Here is a 22,125-nt window from a genome sequence, read left to right as displayed (position 1 = left end):
ACACACACACACACACACACACACACACACACACACACACACACACAGTTACTGGTGGTGGCGGCATAGGCCTTTAATCCCAGCACCTGGGAGGCAGAGACAGGCAGATCTCTGAGTTAGAGGCCAGCCTGGTCTACAGACCAAGTTCCAGAGTTACACAGAGAAGGAACTGAACCAAACGAAGGGCTTCAGGAGTATCTGGCATCCAATGACTAGCCTTCTGGGAAGACCCCAGATATCAAAGGTCTTTTGTCCTGTCTCATTTTAAGGGCAGGAACTCAAACCACAGGACCACCATCATTCTGCACGGTGGCACTAACCCATCACCAAGACCTACTCAAGTCACAAGTAAAACAGTGCAGACTGACCTGGAGTCACAGAAAGTAGGTCAACAGTTTATTAGGGACAGAGGCAGAGGGGAAGCTAAAACACAAGGAATTTCTAGAAAGTGATAGATACATTCTAGATGTCAATTACACTTTGATCAGGCTTTTATCAGAAAATAATAAACATTAAGATATGGAACTGAAGATGGCTCAGTGGTTAGAGCACTGGCTGCTCTCACAGAGGACCTGGTTCAGTTCCCAGCACCCACACAGCAGCTCTTAACTATCTGTTACTCCAGTGGCAGGGGATCTGACACCCTCTTCTGCCCCCCCAGCCCCGACATATACCCACACACAGAAACATAAATACATACTTAAAAGGAAAATAAAATCTTTAAGCTAACTGCAGAAAAGAAACTAGGCTGTTACATGGACCAAAAGATCTCAGAAGTGTGAAGATACCTGGAGAAGTAGAAGATGCCACATTAAAGGTAGGAAACCATTGCTCCTAAAACACACTAAATAGAAAGGCATGGTGCCACTTCTCTAAAAACTCAACGATCCCTTTTAACAATAATTCCATATTATTGACTATTAGATGCCAATATTGCTTTCTACATTTTAAACACATTTAAACAAACAAACAAGCGGGAGAGGTGGCTCAGAGGTCCTGGGTTCAATTCCAAGCAACCACATGGTGGCTCACAACCATCTATAGTGAGATCTGCTGCCCTCTTCTGTTTAGGTGTACATGTAGACACTGTATACATAATAAAATAAATAAATCTTAAACACATACACACATACACATACACACACACGCAATATGATTCATGCCTTTCTACCCAGCACTTTAGAGGCTAAGGGGCAAAGGCAGGCAAATCCTTCTGGGTTCAAGGCTAGTCTGGTCTACACAGCAATCTCCAGGCCACCCAAGGCTACATAGTGAGACCCTGTCTCAAAAAACCAAAATCAAAGACACAACCCCCTCCCCAAACAAACAAAAATTGAAGCAACTGGACAAACCACAATAAAACCCAAAAAAAAAAAAAAAACAACCCACTGCCCTATCCTGAAAACTAAGTATCTTGAAGTTTCTTTGTCAAAAATTGAGTAAGCAGCATTAATATTCAATCCCATATGGCCGTGTGGCTCTGCATAGGTAAACTCAAAACTCTAAGAGGTGAGAGATGAAGAACAGAGGGAAATAACACCTTTCTTAAATACTAAGATGCAGTTTTAAACAAACAGCAAGTTTTGGTAAAATTATGCAACAGAAGTCAACTTCTGTGTCGAGACCACACTCCCACGAGCCCTTTCTGCCCTGCCCGTGAGTGAAGGTGGCAGCCAGCATCAGGTGTCCTGACAGCAGCACACGCCTATAAAGAACAGACAGGGAGGCAGACTGCGTAAGCATGGTGTTTGCCCCAGCCCCAGTTTGCAGTCCTTGGTGGCCTTGCTCGCCTCTGGTTCTGCTCTAAGCAGGGCCAGTCTTGGTAGCTCTTTACTTGTGAGAGAGGCCGTGCATACAGTACAACGTTCCTTTTGTGGAAAGTGGGATCGCTGAGCAGCCTTTGAAAGCCGAGATGAGTCACACAAACTCAAACTAAATCAAGAACACATTCCCACAAAAACCCTTAGCCCTTGTCTAAAGCCAACCTGTTGGCCCCGAGAGCTGGCCACCCACAGCCCTCCTGGGAAAGAAGCCTTATAAAGACATCCCTGAGCCAGCCAGGCTTTGCTGTAGGCTTGGTCTCAGGCAGGACAAATACCCACTCCATTGGATCATCAGCCCAGGGAGGCAAGAGCTCTCCACAGACTCTTATGCACAGAGCTGTACATGGCTGAAGCAGGATTCTGGACAGCAAGGGCGTTCCAAGCCCGAGCTGAGATTTATTAGCACACCATTTTGCTGAGATCACCGGGAGCCTAGTCAATCCTTTGCTTCATATTTATAACTAATTCTGATTAAGTCAGAAGGGTGTTGAGTCTCAGCCAGAGAGCAAAGGACATGGAATGCTTCTCCATCTGCGCTGGGCTCTTAATACACATGTTCTTAGTTGGGTGATATGTTCGGTTCTTGGCTAACTGTCAGGCCCTGAGAGACTGCCACTTCAGTCGTAGGAATGAGAACAGCAATAAGAAATACCGAAGTGTCTCTTCAGCAGAAACAGGCAGCCCTGTAATTAACATGGACAGCTGGCTGTCTGGTGAGGAAACAGACCTTCACACACTTGTTGGTCAGTGGTGGGAATGTTTCCCGTAACTCTAACTTGCCTACTTCCAGAATTAAAGGACAAAAAGTGCCATTTAAATATTTGTCTCAAGCTGGAAGTATACACAGGCAGGGCTCTCTACTATAAAAGCACCCTGCTCATCTGCTCAGTAACACTGCCACCTGGAGCCCAGCAGCAGGCAGAAGCATCAGTCAAAGAAAACTATTAACCAGTTGCCCCAACAAAGAGGCTACCAAATCAATACCAATGCAACCAAAGCAACACCTGTCCTGAAGCATATGCAAAGCAGTGTCATGTAAACTCATGCCAGAGAAAAACAAATGGGAGATTTCCATCCTATATGTCAGTAAGCATGACATAGCGAGAGCATTCCTATTGGAATTTATTTCATTCTTTCCAACAGTTTCCTCTTATTCTCACCAGTTATGAAAGAATCTAATTTGATTTGAATTTCAGGCCCAAAATTTGAATAGGACCATGGTAAGAGACACCTCAAGGCAAGGCCTCTCGCTCTGCACTGCTGAAACAACAGTCTTATACATAAAATCTATTCTAAACACCATCATCTTTATATGAGAGATACAAAGAAAAAATGGCAAAATACATTTGCAGTGCTCAAGACACAGATGTCAGACTTCAGAGGACCAAAGTTAAAATTTAAAATATAATGCACAAATTTTAAATTAATGAAACCAAGGGGAGCCAAGTCAATTAAACTACTGAATTCCAGCACGGTATTCCCCCTTTCCTGTCTGACCCACTTGTCTCGGCCAGCCTGACCCCTCGCCCCTTACCCAGGTAAGAGCCATAAGTCACGTTTCTGTACTCCTCCCAGGAGATTAGGCCGTCTTGATTCATATCAAACTCCTGCCATTGGTTTTCAACATTGTCATATATGTATTTCTTCTGGGCGTGCTTAATCCAGGATTTCAGCTCCCCCTCCGTCACAAACCCATCTTTATCCGCGTCTATTTTATCTACAATCATTCTACAAGACAAAACAGTTGTGTTTCAAGGGCCAGGTCCACAAGGTGTTTCCCCCAGAGAGCAGGGACCTACCTAAAACGTAGCCGTAGGTGGCATTTTTATACTCCTCCCAGGAAACGAGGCCATCCTCATTGAGGTCGTGCCCCTTCCACTGCCGCTCTACATCCTCGTGAATCCAGCGCTTTTGTGCAAACTTAATCCAGCCTTTGAGCTCATCCACAGTGACAAACCCATCCTTGTCGCCATCTATTTTACTTACAATCTTTCTGTGGGAAATGCAGAGAAATCCAGCAAGAGGTTAAAAAACCAAAGTCTCTGGATGTAGCCAGGAGTGTGCTGTGAATGGAGAGGTGTTGCCCAGGGCTAATACATTCAAGTTAAAAAAAAAATAAGTTTCCAGAACAGACAAGGGAACACTTTTCTCTTTGTTGGCCTGCTCCTGGCTTATAACAAGCCACCTGGAAAAGGTGAACTGCTCTGTAGCCAAGGCACTGGTCCCAAGGTCAACCCAGCCAATCTCTAGTTCTGAGCGTCTAATCTGAATGCTTAGTCCACCCGGGCACTCTCTCTCACATCAAACATGATGCAAAGCTTTATAGTTTCCGTTACTTACACCTGTTGGTGAGTAATCACAAGCATTAACAACGATTTCCTTAGAATTCAAGGGGGCTGGAGAGATGGCTCGGAGGCTAAGGGCACTGGCTGCTCTTCCAGAGGTCCTGAGTTCAATTCCCAGCAACCACATGGTGGCTCACAACCATTTGTAATGAGATCTGGTGCCCTCTTCTGGCGTGTGGGTGTACATGCAGACAGACCATTGCATACAAAATAAATAAATCAATCTTAAAAAAAAAAAAAAAAAGAAAGAATTCAAGATACCTAAATCAGACTTTAAAAAAATTAGTTGCTTTTAGAAAAAGGCTATCCTTTTGTTAAAACATATAAATATTTTTTTAAAAAAAGCTCTCAGTAGGACTTTGTCTCAAAAAAACAAACCTCAGATTACATATATTTTATGACAAGGTGACCTTAGAAAAACAAATGACTATCGGAGGTGCTGATCTTAAACGCCAGCAGCATTTACGTGATACGTCCACTTGAACTTCTGTCTACTGCAGAAAGCAGAACTCTGAGATGATAGAGGAATATGTGGTCCTGGTTAGAGATGTTAATAAGCTGAGGGTTATTAGCCAGCAGACTATGAAGCAGAACAACAGAGCCGTTATAAGCGCCTTCTCCCAGCTCTGCCCACTTTAACTAAGGACTTAACACGCAGTTGATGGCTGTGTGTGCGGGTCAGGGGTGGAGTGCGTACGAGGTGGCTGTGAGGAGCCGGCTCTCCTCTCTGGCAGCACTAAAGAAGCACGCAGCTTCCTGCTTAGAGAGGGCGCAGAGCCACACAACAAGCGGCCCAGGTGAAGGTGCACGCTCTGAAGCCAAACGCTAGCAGAACATCAGCACATTTCCAGGCTCCATGAAGAAACTGTACCGGGGGGGTCACAGATGCCCTTTTAGCTCTTCTCTCATGACAAAGTGACTGGAAATCAAGAGTTCTTTCCAGTAAGACTATAAACACGCTCATATCGATACGGCGTTAGCGCTAACTATTTCCTAGTTCTGGACAAGGAACTAGCAAGCGCTTTCCCTCAGAGAGCTCTACAACACTGACAGAAAAGGAAACATACCAAGATGGCATTCCTAAACAGTCCCTCTGCCTGCATGGACACGGTAAATTTTTGTTTATTTGGTTTGTTGAGACAGGGTTTCTCTGTGTAGTCTTGACTCTTCTGGAACTCACTCTATAGACCAGGCTGGCCTCAAACTCATAGAGATCTGCCTGCCTCTGCTTCCTGAGTGCTGAGACTAAAGGCGTGTGAAACCACTGTCTGGCAGACACAGGGTTACCCTAAAAAAGAAAACTTCTGCGTTATCTCCATGGTACTTGCTACCAATAGTGCCACTACTAAGAAAAAAATGGGTGAAGTATCAGAACCCCCCCTAAGCCCAGAAGATATTTCTACGCTATTCTAAATACCCTGAAGGCCTGCCCAGATAGCACAGCTGTAAGACTGTTGAAGATGGCTTAACAAAGGTGGCTAGCTGAGCAGTGTTCTATCCATATAACAACCCAAACGGCTTAGCCAGCGGTCAGCAAACCCTTTCTGAAAAGGGTCAGGAAATACTTTTACTCCCTGAGTCACATGCAGCCTGTTATATGTGTACACGCAAACAACCTTCTGAAAGAAAATAAAGGCTGGAGAGATGGCTCAGTGGTTAAGAACACTTTTTTCTTACAGAGGAGCCAGGTTCAGTTCCCAAAACCCACATCACAGCTCACAGCTCTACAACCCCAGTTCCAGGATCTGAAGCTTTCTTCCGACCTGTGCTGACAGCAGGCACACCTGTGGTGCACAGACATAAATGCAGGTGCAACATGCCTATACAGAGCAGATCTAGAAACTTAGAGGCGGTGTAGCTCAGTTGGTCCAGTGCTCACCTAGCAGGCATGGCGCTCCTGAGTCAGTCCCCAGCACCATATAACCAATGCAGTCGCACATAGCTTGCTCCCAGCACTGAGGAGGTCAGGCAGGTGCCTCAGAAGTTCAAGTAATCCTCACTACATAGTATGTCCAGGGCCAGCCTGAGAGAGCCGAAACCCTGTCACATAACCCTCCCCCTTCAATAAAACAAAGCTGAAAAGAGCTGGGCCTGAAAATCCCAGTGCTGAGCTAAGCCTGATGGAACACGCCTTTAAACTTGGAGGCAGAGACAGGTGAATCTGTGAGTCCCAGACCAGGCAGGGCAATACAATGCCACCCTGTCTCAAAACACAAAAACAAACAAACAAAAGAAATTCCAGCGCTGGGGGGATGTGCCTGCAATCTCAGTACTAGGAGGCAAAAGTGGACAAATAACCCAAGGTGGAGCCAGCTGGTCCATAAGTGAGATCCTCTTTCAAAAGGTCCAAGAGCTCAAGCCAAACCAACACAAAAAAGTTCTACTTGTCAACATTCTTCCCCCGCCCCCCTGAGTCAAAGAGTTTCTCTGTGTAGCCTTGGCTGTTCCCTGGTCTCACTTTGTAGACCAGGCTGGCCTCACAGAGATCTGCCTGCCTCTGCCTCTTGGAGTGCTGGATTATGGGCCCGGCTTATCAACATTCTCAAGAGAAAAAAGACACTAAAAATTAAGTACTAAGCTTGTCCTGAAAATGCTTATTAAAGATTTAAAAAAATATATTAATTTTTGCAGCTATACCTATAAACAATGATTTTCTCCTTAGAAACTACTCTCTTATAGAATGACAGGGGAAAAGGGTGACTCTGATCTGTAAATTCTGATGAACAGTTAGCTACCAAAGCACTGTTTGAAATGCCATCACACAAGTTTGGGAGGACTGCTGTGTGCCATCCTGCCTGGCCTCACCTAAGCTTCTTGCTTCCGAGGTAGGCAGCGCAGAAACAAAGCATGTCTGCTGCTGTCTCCAACAGGGGAACGCCAACTATTTAGCTCATTTATACACTGTGTAAAAGACATGGCTCCACCAGGGTTTCCTAATAATATACAGCTTCCTCAATGTGCTCAACTCTTGATATTTTACTGATGACAAAATTGAACACTTTTCTCTACTAAAAACTGCTAACAAAGCTACTCCACCACCTGCAAAACCAGAGGAGGCTCACTAAAGTCCAAGCTCCCTAAGTGACCCCAAGCCTAAAGGTCATCCATTATTGAAGAGTAATTCCGCAGAGACTTGTTCAGACCAAAATGTAGGCTGTACATACACAATATTGATGCGTGTAACCTAAAGGACAGGAAGCGCCTTCGTCTACTGCTTTTTAGCCTAAAACGTTAGCACAGTTATAAGGTTAACACTGAAAGCAAGGATGGTTTCTCAAAGACAGAGAAGCAACCAACAGAAAACGGCTTTCTAATGTATTTTTCTGAATCTGTCTTCAAATGTTGAGGCGTAGTTCATTCTACATGGCAAAATCTTTTTATTATTCCTATCAGTGCTATAAATAGAACAGTGTGCACACTTCAGTTAGCAGATAACACAAAGAATAAATTGATCCTTAAGTTTCCATCAAAGTAAACTCTGGAATAATGTCCACAGTCACAGCATTGCACATGGCGGCAAAATACTGTAGTGTGGCACAACTTGCTACACAAAGCTCTAGAGAACAGCCTACGAAGACGCACCGGTGGTGCTCACCCTGGAGAAATGACCTGCATTTTCTTAAAATGAGTGTTTTGGAAGAGCAAAAAACCCAAAACAACAGCAACAACAACAAAAAAAAAGGGACAGAAACAGTCAGCTAGGATTCTACCAGGTGTAGATTTAAAAACGTAGAAAAAAAAATCATGTGTTTCTCCTACAAGGCGTGGTATGTGCACCACGTGTGTGCACAGGTATAGGTCTGCACACGTGTGCAGCCCCATGGGGGCCAGAGAGGCACGGAACCCCCGGGACCTCGAGTTACAAATGGCCGTGAGCTGCAATAAAAGCGCTGGGAGCCGCGCCTGGGTCCTCTGGAAGAGTGGTTGGTGTTCTTACGCACTGAGCCGCCTCTGCAGCCCCACGGTGGAGTCCTCAGGTTAGGAAGCTGCTTGGGGCCACAACACCCAACAAGAACAGCATTGACGAAGCCAGGCCTATTCCGAAAATATGCCAGCATTTGGTACAGCAATCTCTGTCTTTACCTGGGGCTCAGGGTGAACTCTGAGTGCCCGGGAAAGTGTTCTCCTGTCAGCCTCCGGTCCTAGTTTGCTAAAGATGACATTACACCACAATGTCAAAAGGTTGGACGCCCTATTCAATAATGTGGTTGGTTTGACTTTTATTAAGGGACATCCGGGGAAATAGTAAACTGTACAGAAACAGGTAATCCAGTTTCTAGTCTATTAGGTAAACGTTACTTAGCTTGGGCATCAATGAATAAGTTACAGAAAGTTTCTCAAAATTAAAAGTAGAACTAAGAACTCCCATGTAATGTTCTGGAATCAAGATGGTAAGCTGAAGCTAGATACAGCACTGTTGGTGGAACTTAGGAAAAGTACTTCATGATTTCAAAATCCTGTGTACACGAGTCTGTGTGTTGCCACGTGCACGTGAGTGCAGGCATCCTTGGAGGCTAGAAGGCACCAGCTTCCCTGGAGCTGGAGTTGCAGGTAGATAACTCTTGACATGAGTTCTAGGTGCTGAGTCTGGGCCCTCTGCAGAGCAGCATGTGCCTTTAACCAGGGAGCCCTCTTTCTAACCTTACTGCATACTTTTATGAAGATGCTTTTGCTCTGCAGAAGAGTGAGGTACATACGGTTATTTAGTAGAGAAGTGTAGGAAAGCAGTGATTTCATTAGAATTCAGTGGCAGCGATTCTGTTGTTAGTACTCAGAGGACAGAGCTCAGCGCAGGCTTATTAGTGACTCAACCAGGAAAGGAAAAGCAATGAGCTGACTTATAAGGGACCCTGACCCGACCAAGAACGGCACATACCCGAGCCTCTCCTTGCTCTCTTCCGGGGTCAGCTGATCAAAAGTCTTTGCCTCTTCCGCGCCCAAGAAGGCGTCATGGTCATAGTCAAAATTTTGAGCATCATCATGGACTTTGTCGCTGAGCTGAGGCTCATGGTGAACTCGGTCCTTCTTTTCTGTAGGCTTGCTCAGAGCAAAGGCTGTGCACAGGGACAGGCACATAAGAAACTGCCGCAGGTCCATGATAACCTAAAGGAACAGAAAGATTGTTACCAAAGAAGGCAGCATTGCCTGACAGCAAGACATGAAAACATGCCTCAATCACATCGTCATTTTGATATGTACATGTATCTAAGTATTTTATATTACCCAAGTATTACTACTTTACCCGTAAAATAAGTGCAGCATGCTACCAGACCTCCCGTTACCATGCTGGGACATTTTCACCAGTTTCCTTTATGACTGTCAGCTAATTAGGAATTTATAGTTCAAACAACTACTTTGTAAAGAGCTTCTCTTTAAAGAACACAAGAAAAGCTCAATCTTTTTGTCCAAGAAGTTAAAAAAAAAAAAAAGACTTAAATCTTTTGCTTTTTGCACTTTTATCAGTGATCCGGTTTTCAAACATGGCTGAATACTAGCATTACCTAGAAGAATTAGGTGCCCCCATTTAGTCTCTGAGTTGCACCAGGCATTTGTTACTTTCAAGGCTTCTCTGCTGACTGCGCTGAGCACATACTCAGTGGCTTCCTTGCTCCATAGCACCAGGCCTCATCCAGCCACCAACCCATGTGGATGTCCGTTCACATACCATCATCCAGCTGCACGGTTGTGTTTCCCGGACTTACTCGGGCACAAAGGCCAGCAAATACAGATTCCTGAGTTTCGTGTAACCTGTGTGTGTTGCCACGTGCACGAACTCCCTCCCGACTCTCAGACCATGGTCACAGGTGAATCTAATGAGCACAAGGCTAGAACACTACTGAAAAATGTCACAAAACATTCCAGAGACACCATCAGTGCAAAATCTGTTTTATACTGGGTGTGGAGGCTCAAGCTTTTAGCTTAGCGCTTGGAAGGCAGATGGATCTCTGCGAGTTAAGGACAGCCTGGTCTACAAGGTGAGTCCAGGACAGCCAGGGCTGTTACACCAAGGAACCCTGTCTTGAAAAACAAAACAAGACAGGCATGGTGGCACACGCCTGTGATCCCAGCACTCAGGGAGGCAGAGGCAGGTGGATCTCTGTGAGTTCCAGGCCAGCCTGGTCTACAAAGCAAGTCCAGGACAGCCAAGGCTATGAGAAACCCTGTCTCGAAAAAAACCAAGAAACAAACAAAACCAAAAATACAAAAAACGTATACTATTACTAGAGGCTAGGCTCTCAAGGAACAACGCCGTGAAAACAATCAAAGGGACTAGTTTCCCTGGACTCTAATATTTAATTACTCTTTCATTGTAGAGCATCAATGCTGAATGTCTAAGCCCTGAAACAACAGTGTTAAGTTTTTTAGCAATTTCACAATACTTTTTATCCCCCCATTATGCCTGATCCCTGGACCTCTTAATGTGCCTTTATTTGGAAATACAGTCCCTGCAGATATAATCAAGTAAAAATGAACTCATACTCCTTCAGTGCAGTTCCAAAAATGGGTGTCCTTATAAAATGAAGGAAATCTGGACACAGAGTTGGGACGTTGTACTGTGACAGGCAGAGACTGGAGCGATACACAGGTGAATCGGGAACTGCCAAAGACTGCAGAGAGCTCTCAGGAGTGAGGAGAGAAAGGGAAGATGGCCAGACCAGCACCAGGCATGAGCGGTTAGGCTTCTCTGCAGCTAGAAGATGTAAATTTCAGTTTAAAACACCAGTCAGGAGCAGATGAGATGGCTCAGGGGTAAAGCGTGTACAGCTCAAGGCCTGACAGCTGGAATCTGATCCCAGAACCCACAAAGAGGCAGAGAAAGACCTGACCCCACACAAAACTGCCCGTTGACCCCCACAAGCATACACCCACACCACACATATAAGCAGTCATTAGAACCAAACCAACCAGCACTTGGTTTGTTACAATGTGTTACAACATCCACAAGAAATGAACACAAGGTTACGGCAGTCAGGGACGCTCACCTTCGAAAGCTAACCCATCTCCCAGCCCCAATCGGAAGATTAAACCCCAGCCAGGCATGATTTTCCTTTTCTGGGGTCGTCACTAGCGAAGCCAACCAGTCTAAGCACTCACATTTATATATAAACACTTGTCTAATCAGAAAATTCAGCAAAGCCTCTAACTTAGCAGCTGTTAATTCGACTGCACCCCAAAACTTCTATCTGGCTCTGCTTCAAAGCTTTGGGATGTAGAACAAAGGAAGAGAGTTGGGGAGTAAGGAAAATATGCCAGTATGTTATACATCGCCCATGGATCCATTTCCCCCTAACCCTCAAATAGTGGCTTAACGGATTTAAACTATTACTTTGGATTTATAGAGCCCCCAGGATTACAAAAACTAAGAAAATGCTTAGCCAATGATGAGCAGGCTCATATAAAAGTCCTTAAAATAAAAGCAGCCAGGCATGGTGGCATATGCTTTTAAATTCTAGCACTCGGGAGGCAGAGGATCTCTGTGAGTTTGAGGCCAGCCTCAAAGTGAGTTCCAAGACAGCCAGAGCTACAGTGAGACCTTGTCTCACAAACAAACAAACACAAGACAAAACAAAAACCAACCAAACAGAAAAGAAAAAGGAGAGGCTGGAGAGATGGCTCAGCAGTTAGGAACACTTGCTGCTCTTCTAGAGAGGGGTTTGATCCCCTCTCTTGGTCTGTAATTAAAACAAACAAACAAACAAACAAATAAAAGCCCTGACACGTGACTGCTTCCCCACCACACAAAGCAACCTTCCCCAGAGGCTGTTACCTAACGCTTACCTTCACCCACATCATGCTGCTGCCCAATTCCGTCTCCTCACCATCTACAGTCACCCTGAAAGCTGGTTTTCTATCTTAGCACCAATTAAAGTGCCTAAAAGGGTCGAAGGACCGGGGAACCAGCAAAGCCAGGACCTTAAGAAATGTGTCCTCTGAGTAACGTCTGTTAAAGATGGTGTGCGGAGCCGAGGGTGGTAGCACACGCCTGCAATCCTAGCACTCGGGGATGTTGAGGCAGGAGCAGCTCTGTGAGTTCAAGGTCTATAAAGGGAGTCCGGGACAACCAAGGCTACACAGAGAAACCCTGTCTCAAAAGCCAACCAACCAAAAAAAAAAAAAAAAAAAAAAAAACCCAAACCCAAACCGACAAAAGTAATGTTCTGTAAGAAAGATGGTTCAGGGTAAGAGCGGAGTTCTTGCTGGCCTGGCATACAGACCTGAGCTCAAATCCTTAGCATCCACATAAAAAGCCCAGGACTGTGGGGAGTGGAGCTAGGATGGCTGGGGCTTCTCCAGGTTCAGTCAAAGAGCCTGTCTCAGAAGGAACAAGGCAGTGGAAAGTGACAGAAGAGGACACGTGCATGAGCATACACACACGCACGCGCAGCTCTCCCTGCCCATATATACCAATTCCTATTAGAATCCCTGACTAAAGGCCTCATTGTTTTTATGAATAGACACACAACCAAAACATAAATCCCCAAAAGTTGACAGTATTAAGGTTTATATAAATCTATTCATAAAAAGAAACAAAACAGTTTTGATGCATGTGAAATGCATTTGTGAAGTTCATTTCTGAAGCATCTTTGTCTTTATAACCGAATAACGGAAAATGCCATTCCTCATCTCCCTTCAGCAAGCACACACTAACATATTAAAAACAGCAAACAGACAGGAGCTCCACACTTGTATGCGCTCTCACCATGTGATCTACAAGGACAATCCAAAGGCCGCGAAAGGCATCATTCCATCTCCTGTTTCTCAAATTCTGACCCTCCCGCACTAAAACAGAAAAACAAAAGGCCAAGTGCAGTGGCTCGTGCCTGTAATTCCAGTGTGGGGGACTGTGCAAGAGGGCCTGTGGGTGGCAAGGGAAGCCACTGCCTGAGCCTGACAGCCTGAGTTCAGTCCCTGAGGCCCACACAGAGGCGGAAGGACAGGCTGACCCCCAGGCTGACCTCAGGCACACTGAGGCACATTCTGCTGAAGCCTGCTCTCCTATGTGTGCTTGATAGCAACCTCCACCCCACACAGAGCCAAAACAACAGGAAACCATGCATTCTAGGCCAGCCTGGGTTACGGCTGATGCAGTTTCCAAACCAAACCAAACCAAAGGTCTTGCCAGTACGGTGATCCCATGGAGCCACGTGGAGCAACAAGCACTTAAAATGCGGGTGGCGAGAACTAGGGCATGTTTAGGACTGCTGCTATTTTATAGACATGCGTATACATGCCCAGTTCCCTTCAAAGTTCTAACTTTTTAGTGCCAACCTCCCCCAACCTCTCTGGCAACTCAGATGTCTGCATTAAACCCATCCCTTCAGACACATTAATTCTGCGGGGCTCCAAATTGTTCTGGTTGCCCAAAGACCAACTGCTAAAGGCTAGCAAGTGGGAGAAGCAGGTGTGGTGGTAGAATTCCAGTTCTCTTGCGCTTGGCTACTCAGCAGAAAAGGCACTCCTCCACTGAAGCAGAGGACTCAGTGCTTAATTGCCCATTTTATTTATGGAAGTCAGTGTAACAGCTTGATAGCATGATACAGAACTGTATTAATTGGGTTGTGAAATCTACAAATAAAAATGACCTTATCACAGAGGTAGGCAGATCTCTGAGTTCGAGGCCAGCCTGGTCTGCAAAGGGAGTACAAAACAGACAAGGCTACACAGAGAAACCCTGTCTCGAAAACCAAAAAAGACCTATCTACTTGGCATTCTGTACTTGCAGACTTTGGTATCAGAATCACTGACACTGTCACAAAGTCAATTACCCTCGACCTCTGGAAAGACAATATAAATCACTTTGCAGTTGTCAGGTGCTAGTCAATTTACACCAGTTTGCCAATACATTCTAACGAATGGGAGAAAGACAAGAGGCTGAGTCCATGAAGGCGGAACATCTGGCTGCAGAAGCTCTGACGACAACTGAGACCAAGCAGGTTTCATCAGGCTCAAACTAAAATCTGGCCACACAATCAGCTTACCTGTGGGGCTGGAGAGCCGGTTCAGTGTTTTACGTGCACTGGCCGCTCCTCCAGGGCTCTGGGTTCAAGTCTCAGTACCCAATGGCAGCTAACAACTGGTTCACATCAGTTCCAGGCCCTCCCAGGCCCCCCCTCCTCTGGCCTCTTAGTGCACACACAGTGTACTGACATATGCAGGCAGACACCCCTAAACATAAAAACCAACCTTAAACATAAAAACTCCAACAGACAGACAGACAGCTTACCTGTCAGAAAAAGGTTCTAGAAATTCTGGGGGGAAAGGGTTCTTTTTAAAATTTTAATATCTAACTCACTGTCCAACTTATTCTAGCAAAATATACAGAAAAAAAAAAAGCTTTGGTGTCTAGTACTGAATTCTGCTGTACATTTATGTTTAACATGCGTAAGAGAATGTGTAGCTATTTTAGCCCAATCTACCTTCAGTGTCAGAAGCATAAATAATTTTAAGATCTTAGATGAGGGGGCTGGAGAGATGGCTCAGAGGTTAAGAGCACTGGCTGCTCTTCCAGAGGTCCTGAGTTCAATTCCCAGCACCCACACGGTGGCTCCCAAGCATCTATATAGTGAGCCCTGCTGCCCTCTTCTGGTGCGCAGGTGAACATGCAGATAGAGCACTCAAGCAATCAAACAAGATCTTAATGAAAAGACCTGCTCCTAGGGCTGCTGACTGCGGTTGGAAGAACTGTTCCGATTATCCTGAGTCACTCCTATTACTTTACTCATATCACTCCTCAAGAATGACCACAGCTATGCCGCCCTTCTTTGGTTTCCTCACCACATTTGTGTGTGCGCGCGCTTGTGCAGTCGCCTGGGCACACAAAGCTGGGGTCAGAGAACAACTCTGGAAGTTGGTTCTCACCTTGCACCAGCTGTGTCCTGTATGTGACACTCAGGCTGTGGAGCCTGGCAGCAAAAGCCCTCCAAGACTGAACCACCTCAATCCCACCCTTCTTCATGATAGGGGTGCCATGGAGGGGAGGCTCTCACTGTGTCTCAAACTGGCCCACAACTCCCCATGTTGCCCAAACTGACCTCTAGCTTGAGGCAACCTTCCCACTGGGCTTTTCAAATGCTGAGCCGCCACATCCACCAGATTCTGCAATTTTGAAACAATTTCTACGCATTAATATAAACTACCTCTCTATAGCTCCTAATGTAAAGTTTTGTACTCTTTAGGACCGGATACATTTTACTGGCTGGAGTGGTATTTGAGGGTAATGTGGTTTTGCTGTGCTTTCCAACTCCCAATTTCCATTACTGGATCTGGCTAAAGGCCAGGGTACAGGCAAATACATGATTTCAGGGGATGGCAAGACGGTTCAGCCAGTAAAGGCACCTGACATCAAACCCAACAACTTAAAAGAGTTAGAGCCCAGATCCTACATGGTGGCAGGGGAGAACGGACTCTCAGAAGTCATCCTGACCTCTGCAAGCATGCTATGGCATGCACATGCCTGAATCCATAAATAAACGCAATTAAGAAAACTCAGTGTTAGTTCATCTGCTTGCCTCTAATATGTTACAGCATAACAGCATTTGTATTTAGGAGTTTATAGAAAAGTTGTGTATGGGGTGCACTCCTTTAATCTCTCAGCATTTTGGGAGCTAGGGATGGGCTGATCTCTGTGAGTTTGAGACCAGCCTGGTTTATATAATGCGTTCCAGGTCAGCCAGGGCTACGTGGTGAGACCATCTCTCTCACACGCGAAACAACAACAACAAAACCCACAAACAAACAAAGAAAGCTAATATAGAGAGAACCCAGATCTTAATCAAGCATTTCCCACGATTATTCCCGGCTATCCCCGAAACATGCCTGGCACGTCTATGTTAGAAAAAATTTGAGCTAATACTAACGTGTTAGTCTCCTAAAGCATCATCTGACGTACACCTAACACAGCACTGGATGGATGGCAGTAAACAGGCCTGAAATTACTTCCATCCACTCATACTCACCATTTTTTTGTGAGCTCATGACTCCTACTTTTGATTCTATAAAATATCCTGCTGGAGACCCCTCAAACACTGTCAAACTCACCTTAGGACCACACAGACTCCTTTTACACAAGTAGTTAGAGGTTACCTCTGGTCCCTCATTTGGACTTCTAAGTGAAGTTCTTTAACATAGACTATCGCTTGATACTTAAATATAACTGAATGAGGACAAATACACATTTGTCCTAGGTCAGCTTTCAGGGATAGCAAAGAATAATTTATCTGCCATTCCAAGTTTCTCTACCTTCAAGCTCAATTAAATAAACTTGAGCGTCATTATTCCCAATTTATTAATGCTGACTTGATGGTTCACAACAGGAAGTGAATGTGATTCTCAAAAAATCCTGTTCCAGGGCTTTGTACACTTAGGAATTTGGATCAAAGAACCAAAAGTTTTAGCAGAAACTCACTGTATTTTCCCACTTAAGCAAAAGAAACTTCACAAAATGCAAACCGCTCTTAGTTACAGCTACAATAAGGCATGAAAATCAAATTCACTTCTGAATACAGCATGCCAGAAATTAGAACTAGCACTTGGGAATGACCAGGAAAAAAAAAAAAAAAAAAAGCGATTATTTAAAGATAATTAACTCCCTAATTAACACGTGAAAACTATTTTCCGTTAATGACAATATTCAGCCGAACAGAAAACGGCGGCGTTCCTTTCTGGTGAAGAGTAAGTTTCTGTAAAAAACGATACCGTGTTATCATTCGTTTTGCTCCCCACGCAACACAGCGAACACTCCTTGGCGCTCGCAACGCGCCCTCGGGATGTGGCCGTGGGGCGGGGAGGCAGCTCCCAGCAGGCTGCTGAGAGGGGCAGGGAGCGGGGACCCAGTGCTCTCCGACCCTCAGGAAACACACAGGAGGGACCCTGCGAGTGGCCGGTGCCGGGGAGGGCGCGGGGCCCGGAGCTAGCGTCTGCCGGGCCACAGCCCTTTCCGCGGGGCTGCGGGTCGCGGAGCTGCACGCCGGGGCGCAGGGACGGGCCCCCGGGGCCGGGGCGAGGAAGACCCGCTACCCTCGGGGAACGCGCCGACGGAGGGGACGAGGGCGAGCGAGGACCCGCCGAGCGCCCGGAGCTTACCTTTCCACGGGAGCTCCACGCCGCGAGACGCCGAGGCCGGGCTCACCCAGGGGCTCAGCTCGCGCTCGAAGCTCCGCCCAGCCGGAAGTGGCTCCTCGCCCCGCCTCCACCGCCCCTCGTCACGGCCTTCACACCAATCACCGGCAAGACCGCTGCCGACGCGTTGCGTCCGCGGGCGGCCATTGGTCCCCGGGGCGCGCGGCCGGGATTGGCTGGAAAGCGCCACGTCCCCGGAGCGCGCCGAGCTGCGTGGCCCGGCTCCCGCCCAGCTCGGCTCGCCCAGCCTGAGCGGACGCCGAGCCCTGGTGCTTAGCTCTGGGGCGTGTGGGCGCGGCCCGCTGACCGTGGCCCACTGGCCGCCACGTCCGCGTTCGGGGCGCGCGACCTCCCCGGCTTCCGAGTGTCGTCCTGTTGGCCTTCTTCCTGCCCTCGAGCCCCGGGCCCGGAATAAGCCCGCCGTAGGGTCGCCACCCACGCGAACCAGCCCGGCCTCGGCCTCTCGAGGGTCCCGACGTGGTTCCGTAGACCTCCGCCCTGCCAGCGTGTGCCTTTCAGCTTCCTTTCCCATCACCGCGCACGTTCGCACCCTGCCCAAGCCGGCAGGATCCCGGCCTGTCCTGACCGCCCTACGTTTCACATCCATGTGGTCTTTTGTTCGCCTCTGCCTGAAAGACGTGTGCTTTCTCCGTTTCCCAGCTCCTGAAAGCCATCGTCACCCTGGAGTGTCTTGATGGACGCGGTAGTGGTGAAACGGGCCGGTGCTCGAGGAGTCTTTCCTCGTCCCAGGGAGCAGAGTTTACATATTTGCTTTCCCAGCAGTTTGCATTTGCAGTACACAGCCGAGTAACGCTGCTCATCTTCAGTTACATCAAGTGCCAGAACGGGATCCGCCTGACTTATTGCTTCAGGAGCTCCTAGCTTACAGCTCCGGTCCGAGCACATGCTCAGAACTACCAAGTGAACTGAAGAGAAGAAATCCATTGCATTGCGGGGCCCTGATTTAAGAGAAACTTAGGAAATTAGCAGTCTGTTTTGGTGGGGATAGGGAGAGTTTGAGCCTAGACTTTGCTCAGGATCCTAGGTAGTCATTGCCAGAGATCCAACCTCAGCCACATCACCTACTTCGAGGGCTACTAAAATTTCAGCATGTTTGGGATTAAGAGCACACAAAGTTTAAGTCCAGCCGAAACAAATGTTAAGATCATTAAAGACTTAATAAAGCAAATTGGCTTACCTTAAGATGAGAAAAGGCTGGCAACTACTGTTTGGGACGTTCGAACTATAAACACAAAACACAACTGTCACCTCAGAGTTTATTCTGGAGCCCAATGCGAGTAGCCATGACCCGGAGCCTAGATTCCTTGTACCAATGTAGTAAGTTTGATGAAGATTTTTATAGTAACAGAACAATGAAAATTACTTTTCAAATACATTGGTGGAAATACCAGAGAATGGGTTACCACAAAGTGGGGAGACCTTTGTTACAACCCTCAGATAACTATCTGATGACACACTTGGTTCTTGAGTGGTGAAAGCTAGTGGCCTGCTAAGTCATACACCCCAAAGGAAATTAGTTCTCTCTCTCTACAGTCCACATAACTCGCTAATGGTCATGAAGCTATTAGGTCAGTTACAGAGGAGAAGGAAAAGGCTTTAAGAGAATAGGTATTAACAAGGCTAAATATGGCCCAAAGTAATTTGGTTCTGGACTTTGCAACATTCTGAGTTCACATCACTGCAGGCCTAGTCGGTTAACAAGCCTTGAAGAAGGTTCAGTTTGAAAGTGCAGCTGCTTTTTGGGAGCTCTTGTCTACTGTTTCCCCCCGTTGGCCAAGTACCATATTTTGTGCATGGGGAGGGGACACAGTACTTACTATCATTAATGTTCCATGTTGCTAGGAAATGCTTCCCAGTATCTGATGTGGATCAGGCTGAGTAGTAGTAGGCAGGAGAGCAATCTTCAGCAGAGGGGAACAGATGAGTAGAGGCATTTTAAAAGCAACTTCTGGATCACATTATTAAATTCTACTGGCCATTAAGTTCCAGATCTATTTTTTAAGTCCTCTACATTTGGCATAACTTGATGCTGTGGATATAAATGTTTTTGTTTTAATCTCAGGTGTGGGATGTGGGACTGATTCAGGGGTCCACAGCAGCAGACTGTTTGCCTCATGTGGGCTCTTAAAGGAGCCCTTTGCCAGCTGCAGGTATTTTAAATCTGAGGATTCTAAAAAGAAAATAAATGTCAGAGCCCAGACAGTGTGGAGAGAAGAGAAAGAACAAGGCTGCTCCTTGTTCTTTCCCCCTTGCTGTTCCTGGTTGCTGTTGTGAGACAAGATGATGGAGATCTCCTGAAAGAAGGATTGGAATGGCTCTAAGGAACCCGATGACCCTGACCAGCAGGAAGCAGCTACGAGAACTTCGCCTCCCTCTCCCACTAACCCTTTCTCTCTCCTACCTGGTGCTGGGGTGTTGGAAGGGATTGGAGTGAAGTAGGGAGAAAGAGATATAAGAAACGTAAATAAAAGTTTTTAAAAGTACACCTAAAATGTGACATATATTAAGAGTATTACAAAAAATTAATAATCAAGAACATTGTCTGGCCCAGTAGCATAAAGGTAATAGGTAAAGGAAATAGGCATTTAAACAACTAAAAATTTTTAAAAAAATCCTAGATTGACTGTATATTTACTCCTGTGTTTACAGTTACTTATACCCTGTGAACTATCTTACTTATAATTGGACTTTTAAAACAAATCTATTATTTTTTTAATTCTAGTGAGTTTTTTGTTTGTTTGGGTCTAGCCAGCTTGAGTCATCACTATAACCTCAGGGGGAGTGGCTAACTCTAATTCTAGGAAAGACTGATCTTCAATAGTCAAGCTATCATAGCTCTTATCTGCTGACTCCCGGCCAGATCTGTTTTATTATATTGGTAGTAACTCCGATTTAGTTTGGGAAAGTAAATAGGAAGCCACATTGTAAAAGAAGTTATATAACAATATACTAGTCCTATAAAATTTCTTTTAATAAGATTGTGTTTCATGTACCAAATATTAATAACAACGACAGAAGAAATTAGATTTGTTAAAAATCATAATTTTAATTGGAGGATGTAACAATAATAAAATGCTTGCCTAGCATGTGTGAGGTCCCTTAGTTCAATCCATCCCCCTCCCAAAAAAAGTCAGGATATTAAAGTCCTTGTAGCCATAGCTAAATCTTTTACTTTTATGACAGAATGGAAATGAGACTCTGTAAGAAGTTACTATAGTTTTGTCTATTTTATTATCAAAATATATCGCCATTATAAAAACCCAGCTTATTGGACGGTAGAATACCTTACTCATTTAATGAAGAAACTTCAGCACTTAAGGTATAAAACATCATGGATGTCGTATTAGAGGTTGCTGTCTTTTGTATCAAGGAATGGAAAGAGTTAACTAAGTCTCTGAGCATGTCTAGCTGGAGTAAACAGAGGCAAAGTTGCTTTGGCCAATGTCCGAGCATATTATAGGGCCTTCTACAGTGTTTAATTGATTGGACCAGTTAATTTTTTTTAATCAAAAAGTTTATATCTTCTGACTTTAATAAGTCCTGCGCAAAAACAAGTGCCCGTATCCATGGAGCCAGCTCTCCAGCCACACACTTGAATCTTTTAAACATGAAAACTAGATCTGAGTAAGGTGGTGGTTCTAGGTAAACAATCATCACCAAAACCAAACAATCGAAAAAGACGAATGACTGTGAATTCACTAAAACCAAGATCAACACTACTTTATTACTTAGTTATATGCCAAGTGAAATACTCAATATCATAATTTCTGAAAATACCTAATTATAAAAGGATTCAAGAAACAAGAGAGTAATGTTGCTTGAGATACAGGGCTGCGGGTGGACTTGATCATGAGTATTACCCAGCGTTTCTGAAGCCCACACAGATGTACTTTAGATGAAGTACATATGTTTCATCTGAGAAATGTGAACCAAAAATTCATCGTGTCTAATCTTGTCAAGGTTAGAGGTGCCTGGATACATTTTCTCTCCTCCCTTCAGAATGAAGTCTTTGGCGGATGTCCTCTTTTTCTTCCAGTTGATGAATCATCTGGTGACTCATTTCCTTCTTCCCCAAAGAAGGCTCTGTAACTAATTTTGGATTTTTGGTTATGATAGTCAAAGGTTCTACATAGTAGTATATGCTTTTCTCTCATAGAGATGCTTCATTTATTTTTTATTTTTTGCATAGGATGTCAAGTACCTTAAACACTTTTCGTTAGTTCCTTGAGAATTTTGTACCTGCTTTGGTAATGTTCAATCTTCACCCCAACTCTTCCCCAACCCCTCCTTCCCTACCCAACATTTTCAGAACCCCTGCAAGACCAGTTTGTACTGCCTAAATATCTTGGATATATGGCTACTCACCAGGGACTACACTATTAGAGAACACACTCTCTCTCCCGGTAGCTAACAATTGCCAACAAGTTCACGGCTGGAGGCAGTTTGTGTGTCCAAATCCCCTCTCCACGGTGGGATTTGGCCTGGATCGGGTCTTCACTCCTTGTGTGGCAGTTATTGCCACCTCTGAGCTCATACGCAGCTGCCCTCGTGTGTCCAGAAGACACTGTTTGCCTTGAGTCCTCCCCCACCCGTGGCTTTTACTCTTCCCACCTCGTCTTCTGAAATGTTTCCTAAGCTGTGGGAATGGGGGTGGTATACGTGTGCTCTTTAGAGCAGAGGATTCTTTGGTCTTTTTCTCAGAGCCCTGGCCAGCGGCGGGTCTCCATCGTCAGCGTGTAAACAGAAGCTTCTCACTGAGCAGTGTGGGCCTTCCAAACCAAACACACACTTCTGCAAATCCAATGCTAACACCACAA

General features: G+C 45.6%; 1 protein-coding gene across 3 annotated transcripts in view; it reads right to left on the bottom strand.

The window, feature by feature from the left end:
* Positions 1-17,326, bottom strand: part of Calu (calumenin) — a 26,088-nt gene extending 8,762 nt beyond the window's left edge. The window contains exons 1-3 of one of the 3 annotated variants that reach the window (XM_055608159.1): positions 17,252-17,326; positions 9,045-9,271; positions 3,623-3,816 (exon numbers count right to left, since the gene is read on the bottom strand). In XM_055608159.1, the coding sequence (XP_055464134.1) occupies positions 3,623-3,816; positions 9,045-9,265 (415 nt within the window). In that variant the 5' untranslated portion in view covers positions 9,266-9,271; positions 17,252-17,326. Of the gene's footprint in view, positions 1-3,357; positions 3,552-3,622; positions 3,817-9,044; positions 9,272-15,201; positions 15,268-17,251 lie in introns of those variants that run through there. The other 2 variants (XM_055608160.1, XM_055608161.1) reach the window with 2 other exon arrangements.
* Between the last annotated feature and the right edge of the window lie 4,799 nt (positions 17,327-22,125).

Source organism: Psammomys obesus, unplaced genomic scaffold, assembly GCF_907164565.1.
Source record: "Psammomys obesus unplaced genomic scaffold, mPsaObe1.curated_primary_1811, whole genome shotgun sequence".
In the NCBI taxonomy this organism is placed as follows: Eukaryota; Metazoa; Chordata; class Mammalia; order Rodentia; family Muridae; genus Psammomys; species Psammomys obesus.
This window is presented reverse-complemented; position numbering and strand designations above follow the sequence as displayed.